The sequence below is a fragment of the Pantherophis guttatus genome, chromosome 4 (genome assembly GCF_059756535.1).
Source record: "Pantherophis guttatus breed Tessera chromosome 4, ASM5975653v1, whole genome shotgun sequence".
NCBI lineage: Eukaryota > Metazoa > Chordata > Lepidosauria > Squamata > Colubridae > Pantherophis > Pantherophis guttatus.
Window position 1 is genome coordinate 29020821 of NC_142066.1, and position 21648 is coordinate 29042468.

The following is a 21648-nucleotide window of genomic DNA, read 5'->3' on the forward strand; positions in this document are numbered from 1 at the left end:
CCATTTCTAAGATTTTGTGTGGAAATCGAAGCCCCTAGTCTCCAATTACCTCTCCAATCATGCCGTTCCACATGCCATTTACTTTTTTCCCATGTTTGCCATTGGTGACAAGATAGAGGTCATAGGTGAATCCCAGAGTTTTCGCCAAACGCTTCAAGATGTCGATGCAAAACCCTTTACAACATCTCTTCTTTAACTGATTGCTGTGAACAGTGCAAGGAAAGTGAAAAAGGAACTCAACGAGTAATTTAGGAACATCACAGAAAGTAAATAAGAACCAGTGCAGCATTGTGGTTGGTGTGGAACTCAATTCCTCAGCCAGTCATAAATTTCATTGGCTGGGACTTTGGGGAAGCCACCTGAGTAACTTTGGGCCAATCACCAGGATACTGTGAGTTCTAATCCTGTCTTAGCATGACTTTGGGCCAGTCACTTTCTATCAGCCCAATCCACCTCACAGGGTTGTTGTTGTTGTGAGGAATAGAGGAAGAGGGAGAAGTATTAGTATGTTCACTGCCTAGAATTATTTATAAAAATACTAAAGTGGGATATAAATAAATAAAAATGATAAAAACATGGAGCTAGAAAAGAAAATAACATGTACCACTCCAGGTTTCTTAGGAAAAAGGTGGAATCTAACTGGAATGATGTACATAAGCCCCATGAGGTGCTCTGATATTTTTCAGGAAGAACAGGATTAAAGTCTAAGAATAATTTGCCATACTTGTGAGCACCCTTTTCAAGCATATTGAAAATACCTGTCAGTGTGGTTGAGAGGATGATGGCAGGGCACCGAGTCACGGATACAAGTCTTGGTGGCAGGATCAATGTCATCCACAATTACAAAGGGCCTTTCCTCCAAAGTTGCCACCATCAAGTGCTTGTTGTCATCCACGGGTTGCAGGAACTTCCTATAGCGTGACATACTCAGGATTCGTCGCTCCCACCTTCCCACCTGCCTCCCAAGGCGAAGAGAAGAGATTAGATACATCCCCAATCTTCATAGTCCTGCCAGACCCCCTAAGGCCGTGATGGCGAACCTATGGTACATGTGCCACAGGCACGCAGAGCCATATCTGTGGGCACACGAGCATTGCCCAACTCAGCTCCAGCGTGCATGCGCATGCCAGCCAGCTGATTTTCGGTCTTCCAGGCCCACCAGAAGTCGGGAAACGGGCTGTTTCTGGCCTCCAGAGGGCCTCCAGGGGAGGAGGAAGGCAGTTTTTGCCCTCCCCAGGCTCCTAGAAAGCCTCTGGAGCCTGGGGAGGGCAAAAAACAAGCCTACTGGGCCCACTGGGCCATCACGTGCCAAAAGTGGGGAAAGCACAGTGGAGTCGCATGCGCGAGGGGGCGGGGCGCATTGAATTATGGGTGTGGGCATGCAAGTGCGCGACACCCCCCCCTCCGTCCTCCCCGTTTTTGACACGTGACGGCAAAAAGCCACCACTGCCCTAAGGCGATGCCAAATTCATTCAACATACAAGAATTGTTTCAATCCATCAAAACAAGACAGGCCTTTTCCTTTCGAAAAAGAGCTCCGAAATTCAGCTTCTTATATTACATTTTGAATTTTCCCATCAACCCCTTTCCCTTAAAATCACACTCATCCTTCAACGAATGTCCTTTGGGAACAAGACAGAGGTAAAAATATTGGATAGACAAGAAACGTCTTCTGGCATCATTCAGTGATTTAGCTTGGCTCAGTGTCCAGCCTCAGCAATTTCCAAAGCTGGAGTCAGGACTGTATACATTAGCCCATACATTTTTCTATTGGCCAGAAGCCACATAGTGATTATAAAATCTGGTTTGATTTAGCTTGTTTATGTAATTAAAAGTTCTTTGGTCTCTTTTATCTGTAGGGAACTCAGATGTGATGGGGAAAGAATGGAGACCGGAAAGCTCTCTCTCTGCTTCTAGTCGTCAGAAGCTTCCAGAAATCTGCCCCAACTCCAAATTCACATGTATCATGTTTTCCGCAGTCACCTTCACTCCATATTACTTCTTTTCTAAACCTGCCTGCCCTCCAGCTATCTTTCTCGTCAACCTACAGCTCATTCCTCCCTTTCCCCCACCCCGCTTAAACTCACCTCTTCCCAAGTCCGATGTTTGCTAAGTGAGATTACAGCCAAAGACGGATTGATCAGGTAGCCGTCTTCATTAAAGGAGAAGTCCTTGTCACCCCACGTGACATTCATGAAATAACTGTGTGAAAAGACAGAAGAGAAGCTCTTTGGACAACCCCAATCTGTTTTTAACCCCTACCTATTCTCCTGTCCCCAAGCCTGACCCCAAAAACTTTTATCCAATGTCTGAGAAAGAATATTTGGGAAGATGTGGACTAGGCTTCTAAAAGAAACCAAGAAACAAAAAAAGCCAATTTTGAGTCGAGATGGATGACACGTGGGAGGAATTCGGTTTGCGAATACAAGGTGGAACAGGTAAAGTTGCAGAGTAAAAAGAAACAGATCTATTCACTGACCTCTGCAGAAAAGCTAATTTTTGCCCCCCTTCAACTAAATCTTAGCAACTTTTCCCACTAATAAAGTAGGATATTCTCTACCCACTTTAGAAACAATGAGATAGAATATCAGTATTCAACTTGCTGTGCCCATTGCTAATCCCTCTCACGCCTTCCTTCCATCTGTTCCACCTAGTGGTCAAATGGTTTTGTCTTGATTTTGTGAATGTGCCATTCATTATAGACCACATGAGTCGTCTTCTTGTCCAGGTTTTGCATCTATTATCCCCTTTCTATTCCCTTATTATTGGCCAATGGAAAAACATGAATTGTCATGGGTCTGGCTTCAAGATTCTCCCTGTTTTTTCTCCAGTGGTGCATTTCTTCTGCATTTGAATATCTTCAAGTAAAAATAATATGAAATAAAGAAAGTCCAGAGGAGCAAATCAGACCAAAGAAGAAGGAAGTTGGTCCTGACCTTATCCTGTACCCTAGCTTAAATTAGAATGGCAGTAATCAAGCAATGCTTGTAATCAAGCAACCAAAGCCACTTCGGCATCCCTTATTCTGGGGACTACAAGGAGGAATATCAGAGCAGGGATGGGCTGCTGCGAGTTCGCAGGGGTTCGGGAGAACCTCTAGCTAAGATTCTGTGCAGTTCGGAGAACCCCCAAAACCCTCTCCTGGCTGGCCCCACCCCATCCACCCCACCCCTTCCAGGAGTCCTCATGCGACCCATTTTGGATGCAGGTAAGTGCAGGGCACGCTCAGAGACTCGGGGAGGGTGAAAAACGGGCCTACTAGAAGTTCAGGAAGGCCAGAAACGGGCCTGTTTCTAGCCTCCAGAGGGCCTCCAGAGCTTGAGGAGGCCATTTTCGCTCTCCCGGAGGCTTGAGGAAAGCCTCTGGAGGCCGGGGAGGGCAAAAATGCCCCCCCCACCATGGTGCAGGAAGCCGACTAGGCCACGCTCACTATGGCCACGCCCACCCAGCAACCAGGCAGAGAACCCCTTGCTAAAATTTTTGAAGCCCACCCCTGTATCAGAGTGCTGGTTCTGAAAGTAAAACTATAGTTTGGAATACCATAATAGAAGCAGTATTGCAGTGCCAAGAAGAAAGCATAGTATGATTATGCTCAAAGACGTAACAGAGGAACAGAGTTAGACTCCAGGTGATTAGATACAACTGTGGTCCATTTAAGTTTATGCCATATTGTAAATGTATGCATGATGCAAGACTTCTTATTGCTTGGGATGATCCTTCTCCAATTGTCTTGGATACTACACAATCTTATGCCAGCTAGGAAAGGCAAAAGCTGTATCCAACACATCTGGGAGGCATCAGATTTTGGAATTAAATGGGTGGAATGATGTGCAAATCAAGAAAAGAATGGAAGTGGAGAAAAAGGCACAGGGTGGGAACAGGTCAGAGTTGTTCGTGGATGGGAACAACTTGATTGCACCACCCTCCCACCTAAAACGCCCTCCCCAGCCTCTTTCCCTGCTAACCGATGTAGATTCTCGTTGAATTGGGTGAGATTGGGTGCCCGGCAATCACTGTTGAATTTTGGAATTGAGCCGTAGACTTGGAAGAGGGCCTCAGCGCCTTTGGCAATTATGGCCACCCCGTTTTGTACTCTGTGGTAAAGATCATCTTTCCATCCTGCTGAAAGCACCATGAAGAGTCCCTCAGGCAGTTCCTCAGGCAGGTAGGCAGTTCTACCAAAGTTGGCGCCTGCCATGAACCAAATATACCCAGGACCAGTAAGTTTGACTTCACGAGCGGCACGGAAGATGCTTTCTGCTTCATCACGGGAACAATAGAGAAGGCAAATACGGGCATTTATTTCTCGGAGCTGGCGTTTCAGGCGGGCTCCATCTGGGTCATCAGTGAGGTTAAGGGTCACAGTGCTGCGGCGCTCCCAACCAATGAAGCTGCTATCGGTCAGGACCTCAATGTAATCTACAAAATCTTCATAGCCAGGAAACAGGGTAGTAATGACGGCAAATGCTGTCCAGTCATATTGTTCCAGGACCTCAAACATCACCTGCAATTGTTGTTTGGTTGAGGAACCAAGCTGCAGGAATGTTGATCCTTTCTCCTGGATTTTAGAAAGAACAAAAGTGATCAGGCTGAAAAGCAGAAATGGTTTTATATATTTATTTATTTGTAAAATGTACTGGCTGCCCACTTTATCACAGGGCAACTCTGGGCAGCTTACAATCTTAAAATGAGTTTTCCACTCATTTCCCACCCAGATTCAAATGAAGCATACAACTTTCCAAATATTTTCAATTTAATTTAATTTAATTTAATATTTAAATTTATATACCACCTTCTCCCGAAGGACTCAGGGCGATGAACAGTCAGAAGTAAAAACATCAAATACAAAATTTAAAAACAATTTAAAAATAAATTAAACATTTTGGCCTGACAGTTAAAATCCCCCATTAAAAATCCAAATTAAAATACACAATTGGAGAGATTAGGCCAGCCCGACTTGATGAGGAGATAACAGTTCCAGTTTTAAGTTCTGCTTTCAACCCAGCCCTTCCCAGCAACTGATCTTTCACAAAAAATAATTCCCAAGTCTTTATGAACAGAATTAGACCATCTTATTAGATCTACTAACTCCTACATGAAGCTGAAAATGAAGATGTAATATAATTCTATTATACCTCGGTAATATTGATTTTTTTTCAGTTCTGCTATTATTTCTAATCTCTGCCATGTCCCCTCCCTCATGTATACACATTTCTGTACACCTAACAGTTAAATTATCAACTAAGGGCCCTTTTTCCTAATTGTTCACCTAATGAATAAGCAGATTTCTGTTAAGTGACCGAGCTTCCATGTATATTCAGGTAGCAAAATAAGCCCAGGAAGTTGTTACCTTGGGAGTAAGAACAATGGCTGATCCTCCATTGATGCCAATGATTGGAACTGAGGTCTGTGCTGAGATGAAGTCCAGGATCTGGGCGACGTCCTCCGTTCGTATATCATCTTCAAAAACAACTCCATGGATATGCAAGGAGGAGAGGACATCACAGAGCCGTACAATTAGGCTACGAGGATTGGTGTCGTTCAGAACGACAGGGATGGGGTTGATCTCCATGGAGAAATTGCGAAAATCCTCAGGTGAGAACCGGGCACTTTCTGGTGTGTAGGTTGAGCCACTGAAAATAATGGGAATGTTGATGGTTCGTCGCCGTAGGTCCAGGAAAGGGCTGGCGCAGGCCAGAGCCATAACAAAGAGCATCCTAGCAGCGGGGGTGCCCGGGGGCAGGCTCATCTCGCAGGACCTCTATGTTCCCCCTGTAGTAGGTTGGAAGAAGAAAGAGACTAGGGAATGAGAAGCAAAACATCAAAGAGGACAGGAGGCCAACTGTGACCTCAGAACTCAAATGGAAAGAATTTGGCTTGGCAACCAGAATGGTGTTTGGGCTAGTCTACCTTTTCTCTCCCAAGGCATCCCTTGATGGTGTCCAGTTTCTTTGTATCAGAGGTGAGGAACCATGGCCCCTTTATGACTTGTGGACTTCAACTCCCAGAATTCCTGAGCCAGCATGGCTGATTCAGGAATTCTGGGAGTTGAAGTCCACAAGTCATAAAAGGGCCATCATTCTCCACCCCTGCTTTATATCATTCTTGTCCCTTGCTAAACGGACCAGCTCAGGGTTGGGAAGATAAAAAGAGAATCCATTGAACATATGAAATGAAGTAATTCTTCCTCCCAAACTTCACATTTCCCAATTTTTCTTCCCTGAAGGTTAGTCCTTCTAAACCCCGGTCCTGTAGATATACAGGTAGTCCTCGACTTAAGGCCACAATTGAGCCCAACATTTCTGTTTCTAAACAAAACAGTTGTTGAGTGAACTTTCCCCACTTTACAACCTTTCTTGCCACAGTTGTTAAGTGAATCACTGCAGTTGTTAAGTTAGTAACATGGTTGTTAAGTGAATCTGGCTTTCCCATTGACTTTGCTTGTCAGAAGGTCACAAAAGTGAATCACATTATTCCGGGTCACTGCACCCATCATAAATACATGCCAATTGCCAAGCATCCAAATTTTGATTAAATGACCATGGGGATACTGCAGTGGTCATGTGTAAAACAGTTGTAAGTGCCATTGTAACTATGAACAATCATTAAACGAATGGTTGTAAATTGAGGACCACCTGTATATGATTGCAATCCCATTATTTCCAACTAAAACTGAGCAGTTCACCCAAATCTATTGAACCTAATTCAGAGCCTGAATGTCAGTTGTCAGTCTTTTGCTACATTTATACTACTAAGCAGTGGATAAGATTAGGCCAATTAAAGAAAATCAAGCTAACCGTAACATGGACTGAGTATAGATCAATGGAGTTGATTAAAATGAGATAGGACTGATAACCACTTAACTCTGGTTAAGTACATGTAGTTCTTGACTTATCACCATAATTGGGACCAGAATTTCCATTGCTATGCAAGATGGAAGTTAAGTGAGTCACGCCCAATTTTATGAACTTTTCTTTACCATGGTTATTAACTGAATCGTGTGGCTGCTAAGTGAATCTGGTTTCCTCCATTGTCTTTGCTTGGGAAGGTTGCAAATAGCTATAACATGTCCCTGGAATGCTGCAACCATTGTGAATATAGGCATCCAAATTTTGATCACATAGGGATGCTGTGATGGTTATCACAGTGTGAGACCATTAGGCTCTCTTTTTTCAGTCCCATTGTAACCTTGAACATTCGCTAAACAAATGGTTGTTAAGTCGAGGACTACCTGTATATAATATAATCTCTTTCACTGCATAAAAATGGATGCTCAGACATTATGAAATGCTACTTCAGAATCAGAGGGCCAAACGCCACAAACAAGAGCCACATCTCTGAATTTCAAACATACTCTGAATTTCAACATTGTGTTCCTACTATTGTTCCTACCCAACACTCAACCAAATTTGATCATGGATCTCATGTGGCTGATGTTGGGTCACTCGGTTTTAACCTGACCTACTTCACAAGGTGGTTATGGGGGTGGAGTGGGGGAAATGAGAGGGGACTCTACTTTTTGTCCTCCAGAGAAAAGTTTTTTAAATATATGAGACAAGAAGCATTCAAAGATGAAGTTCCCATTTATTTGGCAACACAATCTAGGAAAATTTGCAGTGTATAATCCTGCTGTTCATAAAGTTTATCTCTAATATATAAACTATGCAGAAATCATTTCTAACCATTGTGGTATTTTTTTTATGATACTTTACCATCCAAATTCTTGAATTACTAGTGGGAGCTACTGATTTACTAAGAAATGAGGCAGGAAGATTTTGTTGCATGTATCTACGTGTGTACAATACACACACAGAGAGAGAGAGAGACATATGTGTCAACCAATCCTTAAACTCCCTGATGTCCTAAGACGGGAGTGAGAATTTACCCTTTTGTTGCAAATTTACCCTACAAATTGCAAGTGCCTAACTGAGATTGTTTTCCTCCTAGCTAAGGGGAAAAAGGTCACCAGAATCCTGCAAATTAGAGGCACAGGTTAAACACACACATATCCTTAACCCCTTGAGTTATCTATAGATACTCAGTCCTTACCATCCAGGTGCTACACAGCCAAGAGAGTCCCTTGGTATGTTAAGAGTAGTGGCAGCTGGGCAGTTTAAAAGCTATAATTAACCACCTGTCTCTGTCTCTGTGTGTACCTCAAAAGCCTCTTCTTCACAAGAGAAATTCTTATCACAAGGTAAAACATTACAGAGGATCTTATGTTGCCTTTACTAATTTTTATTACCACTTTCACTCTGAAACAGACTATCTGCGATAGTTGCGAGTGCGATTCAAGGTGTTGGTCACCACCTTTAAAGCGCTCCATGGCTTAGGACCGGGGTATATACGAGACCGCCTGCTGCCAGCAACAGCCTCCCACTGGCCAATACGCTTCCACAGAGAGGGGCTCCTCAGGGTGCGGTCGGCCAGATAATGCCAACTGGTGACACCCAGGGGGAGAGCCTTCTCTGGGAGGGCACCAGCCCTCTGGAATGAGCTGCCCCTTGAGATTCATCTCATCCCTGACCTGTGTACCTTTCGCCACCCCTTGAAGACCCTCTTGTTCCAACAAGCCGGCCTGGCTTAATACGAATTTTAGAATGGGTGTATGTGTGTTTTAATCTATGGACCAAATTTTTATATATTCAATTTTAAATTGTTTTAAATTTTGTATATTTATATGTGTTTTAATATGGCTGTACACCGCCCTGAGTCCTTTGGGAGAAGGGTGGTATAGAAATCTAATAAACATAACATAACATAACATCTATGTGGCCATTTAACCACATAGCTCGTCACAAAGAATTGTTCTGACATATCAGTAACCTTAAGCTGTTGCTTATTTCCTTTCCTCCTGACATTTCACCCACATTCATCAAAAGTAAATTAGATTGTACACAGGACACAAACACATACCACAAAGGCACCCCCCCCCTCCAGACAGGCATCCAGTAAAAACTGAATAAATTTTCTCTGTGTGTGAGAGAGGGAGGGAGGGAGGGAAGGAGAGAAAGAGAATTTTAACAGAATGGTTTAACTTGTAGTTACTCTGAATCTTTAATTTGCCTCAAAGCAATCTGCCAAAGCCAATTGATCATTAGCACAACCACTTTATAGACATTGGAGAAGCAACTTCCAAGTCTGCTTCATAAATTACATGAAGTATTTTTAGGATGCTCCTAAGAATACAAAAATCTCCAAAAACAACTCTCAAAATAAAACAGTAGTTTATTTCTTTCCCCCCCAAATGAAGAAAAAAAAATCAGCATTGGGGAAAACATGCATCCTGTTGCGTGTGAGTTTATTAGTTTATTAGAACCTGCGATTTTTTTCTTGCGATGCTTTATATTCCTTTAATGATGAAACCAGTCATTTAATATACAGTTATCCTCGACGTACGGCAGTTCATTTTGTGACCATTATGACCATTTTTTACATTTACAACTGTTGGATGGTCATACGATCAGAATTGCGATGCTTGACAATTGATTTATATTTATAACTGTTGCAATATCACTGGGTCATGTGATCCCCTTTTGTGGCCTTCTGACAAGCAAAATCAATGGGAAAGTCAGATTCACTTAACAACCATGTTACTAACTTAACAACTGCAGTAATTCGCTTAACAACTGTGGGAAGAAATGTCTCATTCAGCAACAGAAGATTTGGGCTCAATTGTGGTTGTAGTCAAGGACTACCTGTATTTGTGCATTATTCAGATATCTGGAATCTTCTAACCACAACTAATATAAAATATGTTTCAGAAAGAGTTTTTTCAAATGATCATGAAGGTAAAATACAGAACTTTTGCTTATTATATTATAAACAAAAACAAAATTGCCTGACAATTAAAACAATTAATCAATGGAACAACTTGCCTCCAGAAGTTGTAAATGCTCCAACACTGGAAATTTAAAGAAGAGATTAGATAACCATTTGTCTGAAGTGGTGTAGGGTTTCCTGCCTAAGCAAGGGGTTGGACTAGAAGACCTCCAAGGTCCCTTCCAATTCTGTTATTCTATTCTATTCTATTCTATTCTATTCTATTCTATTCTATTCTATTCTATTCTATTCTATTCTATTCTATTCTATTCTATTCTGCATAACAGTATCTTTTTTTATCCTGTTTTGGAAACAAATCCATTGCTACATAGATGAATCTGCATTCACAAAATCTACGTTTCAACTCTATTTTGATAATAATTAGAGCAACATATTATATATATGTATATGTATATATCTACATGTGTATGTGTATATATATGTGTGTGTGTGTGTGTGTATATATGTATGTTTGTATATGTGTATGTATGTGTGTATACACACATTATATATATATCTGTAGGTCTTTGGTTATTCGGGTTTTCTCCCGCGTAAAAATTTCGACTTCGTCAAAACGTCGCCAAGACACTTCCAATTTTACACGGGAGAAAACCCGAATAACCAGACCTACATACAAACACCCGCGAAAACCTCAGAAAACAAATATATATATATATATATATGTGTTATATATATATATATATATATGTTATATATATGTTATATATATATATATATATATATATATGTATAAATTTTTGGGTGTTTTTTCTCTAAGGAGGTGAATGATCAAGAGTATCTATCTGTCTTCCTGATCATTCACCTCCTTAGGGAAAAAAAAACAAAAAGAAAGAATATGATTTAATGATATGATGCTTTATTCTTTCTTTTTGTTTTTTTTTTCCCCTAAGGAGGTGAATGATCAAGACTGCCCATCATTTCCACATGAAATATCTGATAAAAGAAGAAGGTATCTCATCTCATGAGCAAAAATTATTTTGGCTCCCTTGTCCATAAAGTTGCAATGAGAATTCAAGAACTGACAGATATTGTAAAAATCCTTTACACATACCAAGTGCTACGGGGATTATAATGTATAATAATATGGCTACCACCTGCCACATTCAGGAAAATCCTATGCCAAGTATGTTAATTCAGGGCTGCTCTAATATGCAAATGAGCTCTGGCCCTCTGGCTGACTGTATTATTGTGATGCAGTCCGCAGTGTGAGCGCCAGTTTCTTGCTCCTGGTCCAGTGCCACTTGGCACATTCAATTGGTCGTGGTAGGGGAAAAAAACCCCAACAAGATAAAACCCCACTGATGGCAACCATGCTAACTGATATCTCCCTGCAGTAAAATGGGCAAAATTGCATCAGATGATGGCCAAATCTCTTGATTTGGCTACAGATGGAAAAGGTTAACCATGCAGATTTCACCCACAGCAGAAGATCTCGATTCACATCTGGAGGTGCCCAGCACACTTGACCTGTCGGTTGTCTCCTGCAATGCTAGAGGCCAGTGTTTCTCAACCTTAGCAACTTGAAGATATCTGGACTTCAACTCCCAGAATTCCCCAGTCAGCACTCCGCACATCTTGAAGTTGCGAAGGTTGAGAAACACTGCTATAGGCACAAGAGCCCTGCTTTGGGACCTAAACCCACACAGCTTCATAGCAATGTGTAACAAGGTCTTTTTCTTTCTTATCACCCTGACTCTGTGCAAGAGCCTCTAGCTCTGGTTCTTGCTTAGGTTGCTTTCTCTTTATCGTTTGACTACCTTTACAGTTTTTCCGTTCCAGTCTGAATCTGTCAAGCCTTCCTTAATTGGTTTCTGGTTGTACCTGTTAATCCTCTTCTCAAATCAATACTCAGATCACCAGTCATGTGGAACTGGATGATCCTTCGTTAGGGATGTAACCATAACACACATTAATCTGTTTTTAAGAGAATGTTTGAACTCGCATACTAAATGACAGGCAGTGAACAGAGCAGCTTAGATCATTTGTGGGAGTGTGAGGACGACAATAACAAATTGTGTTTGGTATGGCAACTCCTTTCCAGCATGAAGAAGTGACAGCTCTAAGGATTCGGATCAGAAGACATCTGTGTTGAAAGATAAATATAATTGGGTGAAGGTACAATCTTCATCAGTCTGGGATCTTAATTCTCAGCCTCCTTCCTTGTTGTGATGGAGCATTTTCCGTCGTCAAATATTGCAATGCTTCTTGGCCCGTGGGGAATTCACGTGGACTTTCTCGTTGCAAAGACTGCATTCTCAGAATTCAGATAGGACTTGCCATAAAGAAGGGTGTAGCAACAACCTAATGATGTGGAGACTGTTGACATGCAGACTGTGAATGGAGTTTGACTTCTTCCTTACTAATGAAGAACTCTGTTCTGGAATATCCCTTTCTCTTCAATGCAATTCTGAGACTTGATCAGTATTTCTCAACCTTGGCAACTTGAAGATGTGTGGACTTCAATTCCCAGAATTCCCAGAGAGTTCTGGGAGTTGAAACCCACACATATTCAAGATGCCAAGGTTGAAAAACACTGGCGCAGATCAATTCATTCCCCAAGGCAAAATGTCTCACAAGGGTTTTTAGCTGCTGCTGAACCCACCAGAAATGTTGAGCTGATTCCTAACAGGTGTTTGCTGCCAAGTAAATATTACCCACCTCCCTGGCACAGAGTGGGTTCATCATTCTCCACTCCTTCAGGTTCGGATGTGCTTGGGAAATGGTGATACCAGCAGCTAGGGACTGGACTGGTACCAGGACAGCTTGCTCAGTGATGGAGGAAATCCAGGTAGGAGGAACCCATGCCAGACAAAGGGACAGAGAAGTGGTAGTTAGAGAGAAGTCCAAACCACAGGTACCTGGTCTATAACTTTCCTCCCTTGCCAGAAAAGACCAGGTGTATGGAGACATGCCTAGCATATCATGCCCACTGCAACTCAGTCACGCAAATCTGCAAACATGCATCCTCCTAAATAGAGGTAATCCTCGACTTACAACAGTTCATTTAGTAACTGTTGGAAGTTATAACGGCACTGAAAAAAGTTACTTATGACCAATTTTTACACTTATCCCGCATCCCCATGGTCAGATGATCAAAATTCAGATGCTTGGCAACCAACTCATATTTATGATGGTTGCACCGTCCTGGGGTCATGTGATCACCTTTTGCGACCTTCTGACAAGCAAAATCAACAGGGAAGCCAGATTCACTTAACAACTGTGTTACTGATTTAACAACTACAGCTATTCAATTGCTACAACTGTAGCAATGTTGTAAAATGGGGCAAAACTCAATTAACAAACGTTTCACTTGGTAATAGAAACTTGGGGCTCAATTATGGTTGTAAGTCGAGGACTACCTGTACTGCAGCTGGGTACAGATTTGCCTCTTCCAGCCACTCCGTCACTCTGAGCCTTAAGCAGGAATTTCCTACTTGTTTTTGCTCTTTATTGTTGTGTTTTATGTCTGTGATCCTTTTGAATGCCACCGAGCCATTCTGAGTGTTATAGAAACAGAAAAGCTTCCTCTCTAAGAAATGAAAGCCATCCTTTGCCCACACATACACAATGGCCTGGTGCCATTATAAATGCGTGGGCAAAAGGTAGCTTGGCTTTCTTGGAGAGAAGATAGCGAGTCCTGCAACAGCTAATCGGATATTTCTACTCCAGTATTAATATTGCTCCTTGGGAAATGTATACCTTGTCTCTAGGAAATTTATACCTTGACTCCAAATAACAGCTCCAGGCGACACACACACAAAAGATTATATTTTACAAAGTTATAAAATTCTGCCCAAAAGAGTTAATAATTACCCTCTGAACCAAAATAGAAACGAGAGAGCTTTAAAATAAACCGGAATGCAACTAATCAACTGAAGCTGAAAAAGTATAAAAGCTTGGCCAAAGGGAGCAGAGGAGATACTAAGGTTTATTTCCTCATCTCATTCTGCTCTTTTGTGTAATCCCAATTGTGGTGGTTTAAACCGTAGCTAAATTGGGAGGGGTTTTTTTTTCCAGAGAAATACCATTACCAAGACAACATGAAACTCTTTTGTCCAGAAAAGATTTGGAGGAGAGGGAGAAATGAATTAGAAAAAGCACAGAAGAGAAATTGAACTGGGCGGATTTGATGGCTGTTGCTGACTACTACAAAATTCTGAAGGATTTGGTACCTGTACTAAAAGACTGGCACTGGTTTTCCAACTGCTCACCAGCCAGCCACAATCTGAGGCATTGGTTCTAACCTTTAAAGACCTGCACCATTTACAGTCTGAATATCAAAACAAGCCTCTTCCCTTAATGATCTACGAATGTAGCTGTTGCAATCAGGAGAAGCTCTTTTGAAGACGCTCCTGCTATCAACAACCTTGGAAATTGCTTTTGGCCTCTGAACACATCTCTTCTGCCAGACCTGTAATTCTTAACTCACTTCTGTGTGGTGATTGTATTAATTTTCATACAAATTAATATGTGTTTAACTTTTTGGATCGATGCGTTTGGCTAATGGCTTAAATACGAATCGAAGTGGAAAGGCAAGGCATGCAATTAATAAATAAATTATTGGATGGATGGATGGATGGATGGATGGAAGGAAGGAAGGAAAGAAGAATGATGATGCTGGGTGTATAAAAATATAGATAAAAAACAATTTGTGTGATAAAGGCTTCATATGGGGTCCATCCTAAATAGGAAATTTGTGGTTTGTTGTTCAAAATATATGTGGAATTTTATCTTTAATTTATCTTTAATTTTATCTTTAATTTTTATGGCTGCCTTGGTCCACCCGCCATCAGTTTTTGCTACGTGATTGGCCCATTTCAATTTTTTACTCTCTTGATGATATTGTATACTATATAGCCGTGATGGCGAACCTATGGCACGCGTGCCACAGGTGGCACGTGGAGCCATATCTGTGGGCACGCGAGCATTGCCTTAGCTCAGCTCCAGTGCACTTGCGCACACCGGCCAGCTAATTTTCAGGCCTTCCGGGCCCACCGGAAATCGAGAAACGGGCTGTTTCCAGCCTCCAGAGGGCCTCTATGTGGGTGGGGAAGGCCGTTTTAACTCTCCCCAGGCTGCAAGAAAGCCTCTGGAGCCTGAGGAGGGTAAAAAACGGGTCTACTGGGCCCACGGTGCCATCGCATGCCAAAAGTGGTGGGCGCACAGAGGGTCATGCACGAAAGCGCAGGGCGGGGCACTTTGAATTATGGGTGTGGGCACGTGCGTGCGCGCCCCCCTGCACCCCCCCACCCGCTTTTGGCACGCGACAGCAAAATGATTAGCCATCACTGCTATATAATATCATCAAGAGAGTAAAAGAATGGAAATGGAAATGGGCCCGTCACATAGCAAGAAGAACTGACGGCAGGTGGACCAAGGCAGCCATAAAAAGCATCCATGAAAGAGATGAAAACAAGATGGAGTGACAACATCAGCAAGTATTGTGGGCCCAATTGGCAAAAGAAAAGTCAGGACCATACTGGTTGGAAACATATGGAAGAGGCCTTCGTGGCTAAGATGATGATGATGATATGTGGAATTTTATGGTTAATCTGTATGAGCAATTGCAAATGGGTACTCAAGAAAGGGCTGCCATTTTGAGATGGGTTACATGTACAAGCTACAGCTTGTTAATGCTGACCAGGCAATGCTACTGCATCAACAGAACTGAAATCAAAAGCAACACTGAATATGTTATTAGTTTTAATAGCCATACCCCTAAAGTGCTTCAGACAACTTACAAGTACTGTAAGGATATCCTATTAATGAATGGCAGAAATTTAAAAAGGTGAGGAAGAGGAAGAAGAAAACAAGTAATAGTTCTTAGTACTTACAGCAGCAGCTTAAATGGAAATGATTCAGAGAAGTCAGGACCCAGACTAGCATACCAGTCGATCCCCACATCCCACTTGTTCACCTGCTACAGCCAGGTGGAATCACAGATTTAAGATCAATGCTATATTATCCAGCAATTACTAAAGCTACGCTGATCTTTGGATTTGGTTCTAAAAAGATGCTTTGGAGTGTTTCGGAATGCAAACACAGAATTTGTCTCAATAAAGGAGAATATTTGCAACTCAGGGTTGAAATGAGGAGTCCCTGGTGATCTCTGAGCTTGGTTGTTTTCTTGAAGACGTTTCATTACCCAAACTAGTATCATCATCAGTGCTTGTAAGAAGTGGGGGTTTGCCTAGTATTTGCCTGTAACTCTTCGCTTCTCTCAAATCCTTGAATCTCCCTCTCCCCAAACGTAGCCATCAATGTGCTACATAAGATAAAATCATTAAATGTATGGGTAAAATAATGTCTTTCTTTTAATTACATTATATTTAAATTTGGGGTCTTTTTTTTCCTTTTGGTTCCCTCACTATTAGGATTATAGCTTCTGAAGAAGGGTTATGCATTCTTCAATTAAAGGCTTCTCTCTTTACAGGATTGGGAAGTGACAATGGTGCAAATCAAATAGGCCAGTGGCCCCCAACCTTTTGGGCACCAGTGACCAGTTCTGTGGAGAGAGGTTTTTCCATAGACCAGAGGGGGCATGGTTTTGTATGCTGTCTACATCCCAGGGATGGGGTTTCGCTTGTTTGTGCGGTCTTGCATGCCAATCCACAGACCGGAAGTTGGGGACCCCTGAAATAGTCTTTCAGCAACAATTAAGAGGCTATTCATCACTTGTGTTCTACCGAGAATGATGTAAAATAAGATGACTCTGCAAACATGAAACATTTAATTCAAGCTAAAGAAGTTCTTACGAAGGAGGTCTTCTTCTCAGGTGTGTTTTGCCTGTCATTTAGACCAGTACTTTAACTATGTGTTAGTATACCCACACTCACAAACACACACACACACACACACACACACACACACACACACACACAGACAAAACCACCAGAAACCAAATTCTTAAAAAGTAGAAAGATAATAAATCACATTCTGGAATGAAACATGAAAACAAATAAATATATTAATGCTTTCTAAATAATGTAAACAAAAGATGACAATTCAAGGGAAAAATACTGATAGCCCTGGGAAACAAATTTGCAAGTCTCAACATCCTACCAGCTCTCGTTTGGATGGGTGACAGTATAGGTGCACTCAAGTGAATTCCGTACATTTCCATGTGCCAAGACTGCAATTCAGAATTCTATTTATCAACATCACACGATATTCAGTAAAAGGCACGCTATAGACAGACATGTATGTCACATATGTACACAACATCCATGACAATGTCCAAGCCCACACCCACATATACAGACAGCACCTTGCTGGTGCAATCTGCTGGGAAATACATAGAAGGTTGTGTCAAGACTCTACACGTCTTTGTCAAACCCATCATTACAAGTGACTTCAGGAAAGGTTGTCTTCTCTCACCACAGGCGAAGTGTGTGTGCTTGTGTGAGCCATCTCTCCCCTCAAATGTACTGGTTATGTTTAGATTTTTAGAAGTAAACCAAGCTCTTCCTTCAAATTAAAAGTGTGAAGATGCACCATGGACAACACCAACATTGGGGGGCTGGGGGTGGAGAAACAGTCCCTGCTGTTTTGACAGCATTGCATAAATTCCCTAAATTGTCAACCTCAGATGGAACACAGAGCAATCTGAGGTTCCTTGATCTCCTTCATCGATACAAGAGAATGAGAGCTATCTGCAGAGATGGGTCTACAAGTGCAATCCCAAATGGAGAAGTGGTTAAGCATCCATCTCTTGTGCCTCTTCGCAGAGGAGGAAGCAATTTCTGCAATCATAGAAGTGTTTCTATTCCTGGGAGCGCAATCAAAAAAACAGCACTCTGCCCAGCTCATCAGGGCCATGTGTGAGCAGAGACCAATATCCCCAAGCTGCCTCCATGCCGCCTTTCCTGCTTCTGTCACTCCATCACTGGGGGTGGGAGGAAAGGAATCCTCATTTTTGTGTCCAGAGGCCATCCTGAATAGCAGTGGTGATGGTGGAGGGGAACAAGACTCACAATAAAGAGGGATAATAATAGAAAGTCAGGATATCCTGGGAGGAGAGGTGGGGAGAGAGGTCTGGAAGTTCTTTTGTATGCATTTTAATGTGTTAAGACAAAGGATAGACTGGTTTTGCTGCTTGCCCACCTCCAAATGGCATGTAACCAAGAGCTGGTGGCAATTGGAATGTTTCCTACCCTTGGCTGCACCTCCTTCTCTGCCAGCGTTACTAAGAGTCCCTTGCAGCAAGGCTGGTGAAGGGGGCAACTTGCATCCAGGAGGGAGTGAGAGTACAGTGCCCAGTAGCTGGGGAGTCAATTTCTTCTCCATTATGGCACCTGCCCTATGGAACATCTTCCCATCCTTCGCAATACAAACAGCTCTTATTGTTGGTCTTTTGCAAGGCCGTGAAGACCAAGCTCTTTGCCAGGGATTGAAGTCAAAATGGGGCCTCTGATATGGGTTTATGAGATTTGTAGTTTTACTATGCCTCAGCTATTTGATTTATCTTTGGTTTAATGCAATGTTTCTCAACCTTGTCAACTTTGAGAGGGGTGGATTTCAACATCCAGAATTCAGAGAGCTACCTGGGAAATTTAGGGAAGTCTGCCTCTCTCAAAAATGCCAAGGTTGCATGGAAACCCTGATTTTTATTTTGTTCACCTTGAATAGATGGGTGGCCTCAAAAAATGGAAGAATGAAATAAAATAAAATTCTGATATAATTGTCTAGAGCCTCAAGAAAGTTGCTTTTTTACAACTCCATCATGCCCTCTTTGTAAAATGGGAATTATAATCTGAGAGAGAAAGAGAGGGGTGGGAAGAGACAGAGAGATGAGGAAAGGGAGGGAGAGGGAGAGAGACAGGGAGAGAGGGGGAGAGAGGGAGAGAGGGGGAGAGAGGGAGAGGGAGGGAGATATTACACAGATAAACAGGAAGGGGTAACTCTTCATCATGCTACAAAATATTCCAAGTCTCCTTGAACTTCTTAAATGTGTGAGATGAAGGACTGTGATAGTGTCAGACAGCTTGGAGAAGGAGGCTGAAGAAGACCAGGGTTCCTTGGGGAGCCTCTGACTGGTCTGCCACGCCGTTAATCCTACCCCTCCAAATCTCTGTGAAATCAAGGGGAAAAACATGTGCCCTCAACTGGCAACCTCTGAGGAAGAACCGGTTAAAAATTCTGAAAAAGAATTCACTTTCGATCTGGATTTAGCCTGCTTAGAGAAGTTCCATCAAAAATGAAAGGGAAGCTGGAATTGCTAATGTCTGTATCACATGTTTGCATGGATTTCTCAATTCTTCAAGAGATCTTCCCGATTCTTGCTCCATTACTCTCAATCTCTGCTTCCCACTTCCCTCACCCCTGCCTCTTCCCCCCCCCCCCACATCTCTCAAGAGCTTTCTTTCTCTCTTTCCTTCTCCCCCCACCCTTCTCTCTTTACTTCCTACTGGAGATATTGATTTTTTTCCCTGCCTTTTCTCTTCCTCCCCTCGGGCCCCGAGTCGTGCTGTGTTTTTGTCCCTTTCCTTGCTTTGTATTTCTGCACGTGTCTCAGTTGGAAGGACGCAAAAACGAACACGGTCTCAAGGTGTAAGACATGGCTAGATGAATGCCACCCGTCTGGGTGCAAGGTCTCTCTCTGCCTTACACCCAGGCCAGGCCGATGGCACTCATCTGGGATTAAAAGAGGAGGGTCACTTGGGGTGCAGCAATTTGACTTGGCCCAACCTGCAACTGTTTCTCATATGGAGAACAGCCATTATTGGGAGGGGTGTCTCATTAGGGCATGTGCCTCCCAAGGGGGTGTCTGCAAACCTAGGAGTTCTTCAGGTGGGTTTCTGCAGATCCTTCTTGCTAGGGTGCAGGATACAACTGTGGCTTCGTTATGTTTGGCAAAACTAATATGCTGTTAGTTAACACTGCAGCAAGGAGCATAAACGCTGCCAAAATACTAAGGGTTATAAAAGGAGGCACTTCATCACTTGAAGGAAAAAGAAGGTGGAATTCAAAAGGTCAGTGTCATTCATCTAAAATAACTGGTCTGAGCATTCTGAATTATCCTTTTTTTAAACAAAAAAATAATCCTGGTTTAGATCGTGTAGGATGAAGGTTGTGTGAGTTTGTGATAGTCAAAAATCAGGAGTCTGCGGCACATATTCAGACTAACAGATATTATTAAAGGGCAAAAGCTTTTGTGAGCCTCCATTGAGTTTATGCCTTTTAATAAAATTTGTGAGCCTGAAAAATACTACGGACTCTTTCTGATTTCTGTTTCAGACCAGGAATTGAATTGCAACATGTACAGTACAGAAATTCCACTCATTTTCTGAGTTATTCCCCACTCATCCATCTCAATTCTCCCTCGCCCTGCAATGATGAATACAGAATAAAGGATTGAAAACACAGGAAGATCAATTCCAGATGGATGTTAGGGGAAAAAAAAACAAACTTCCCAATAGTAAGAGTACAGGTAGTCCTCAGACTTACAACAGTTCATTTAGTGGCAGTTCTAAGTTACAACGGCACTGAAAAAAGTGACTTATGACCGTTGCAGCATCCTCATGGTGACATGATGAAAATTCAGATGCTTGGCAGCGGACTCATATTTATGATGATTGCGGAGTCCCAGTATCGTGTGATCACTTTTTGCGACCTCCTGACAAGCAAAGTCAATAGGGAAGCTAGATTCACTTAACAACCATGTTACTGATTTAACAACAACAGTGATTCATTTAACAACTGTAGCCAAGAAAGGTCATAAAATGGGACAAAACTGACAAGATAAAGGTGAGGACTACCTGTAGTTGGGTTATGATCCAACACCCCAAAGAGGAAGATGGACTTCTTTTCATTTGATGTCTTCAATAAAGATATCCCAGCATTTTTCAAACTTAGCAATTTTAAGATAGGTGAACTACAACTCCCAGAATTCCCCAGCCAGTATAGGAGTTGAAATCCACAGATCTTAAAATTGCCAAGTTTGAGAAAAACACTGGGCTAGACAGCCACATGTCTGGATGCTTTCGATGCATTAATCAGAATTCCTGGAGTGAGCACCAGATGGTCTTATGTCCCTTTCCAAGCCAAGGGTTATATTATATTACTGAAATATATTATACACTGGAAGGACAGACTGTATATTTCACTGGCAGAATCAGAAAGGCTGAGGCTACCAGAGATAAGTTAAGAAAACCAGAAGGGACCTGTCTCCATCTGCAATAGCACTTATTCCACAGTCCTTGCAACCAAAGCAGAGAGACCAAAACGCTTTTCTTAGTACAGGTAATCCTCAATGTCCAACAGTTCATTTAGTGATCATTCAAAGTTACAACAGCACTGAAAAAAGTGACTTATGACTATTTTTCATACTTATGACCATTGCAGTATTCCCATAGCCACATGATTTACATTCGGATGCTTGAAACTGATTCACATTTATGACGGTTGCAGTGTCCTGGGGTCATGTGATCACCTTTTGTGACCTTCTCATAAGCAAAGTCAATGGGGAAACCAGAATTGCTTAACAACAGTGTTACTGATTTAACTGTGGTGATCCACGTAACAATGTGGCAAGGAAAGTCGTAACGTGGGACAAACTCACTTAACAAATGTTTCATTTAGCAGCATAAATTTTGGGCTCAGTTGTGGTCGTAACTTGAGAACTTGGTTCCTTATGTTGGGTTGAAAAAAATCCCAAATGAAGTTGAGAAGCAAGGCTAGAAAAGCATAAGAATCTGTGGGTCAGGCCTGAAGTGCATTAAACATTGTTGCTCTAATGACATATAGGACATCGGAACTCAGGCTGAACATGATCCGCTTATGAGTATTAGATGGCAAAGACATAGC

General features: G+C 42.2%; 1 protein-coding gene across 2 annotated transcripts in view; it reads right to left on the bottom strand.

Moving 5' to 3' along the window:
- The window catches only part of GRIN2D (glutamate ionotropic receptor NMDA type subunit 2D), a 56773-nt gene that overhangs the window by 25941 nt on the left and 9184 nt on the right, over positions 1-21648 (bottom strand). The window contains exons 2-6 of one of the 2 annotated variants that reach the window (XM_060692799.2): positions 5351-5772; positions 3966-4558; positions 2088-2202; positions 759-955; positions 50-203 (exon numbers count right to left, since the gene is read on the bottom strand). In XM_060692799.2, coding sequence (XP_060548782.1) covers positions 50-203; positions 759-955; positions 2088-2202; positions 3966-4558; positions 5351-5749 — 1458 coding nt within the window. In that variant the 5' untranslated portion in view covers positions 5750-5772. Of the gene's footprint in view, positions 1-49; positions 204-758; positions 956-2087; positions 2203-3965; positions 4559-5350; positions 5991-21648 lie in introns of those variants that run through there. The other variant, XM_087891844.1, reaches the window with a different exon arrangement.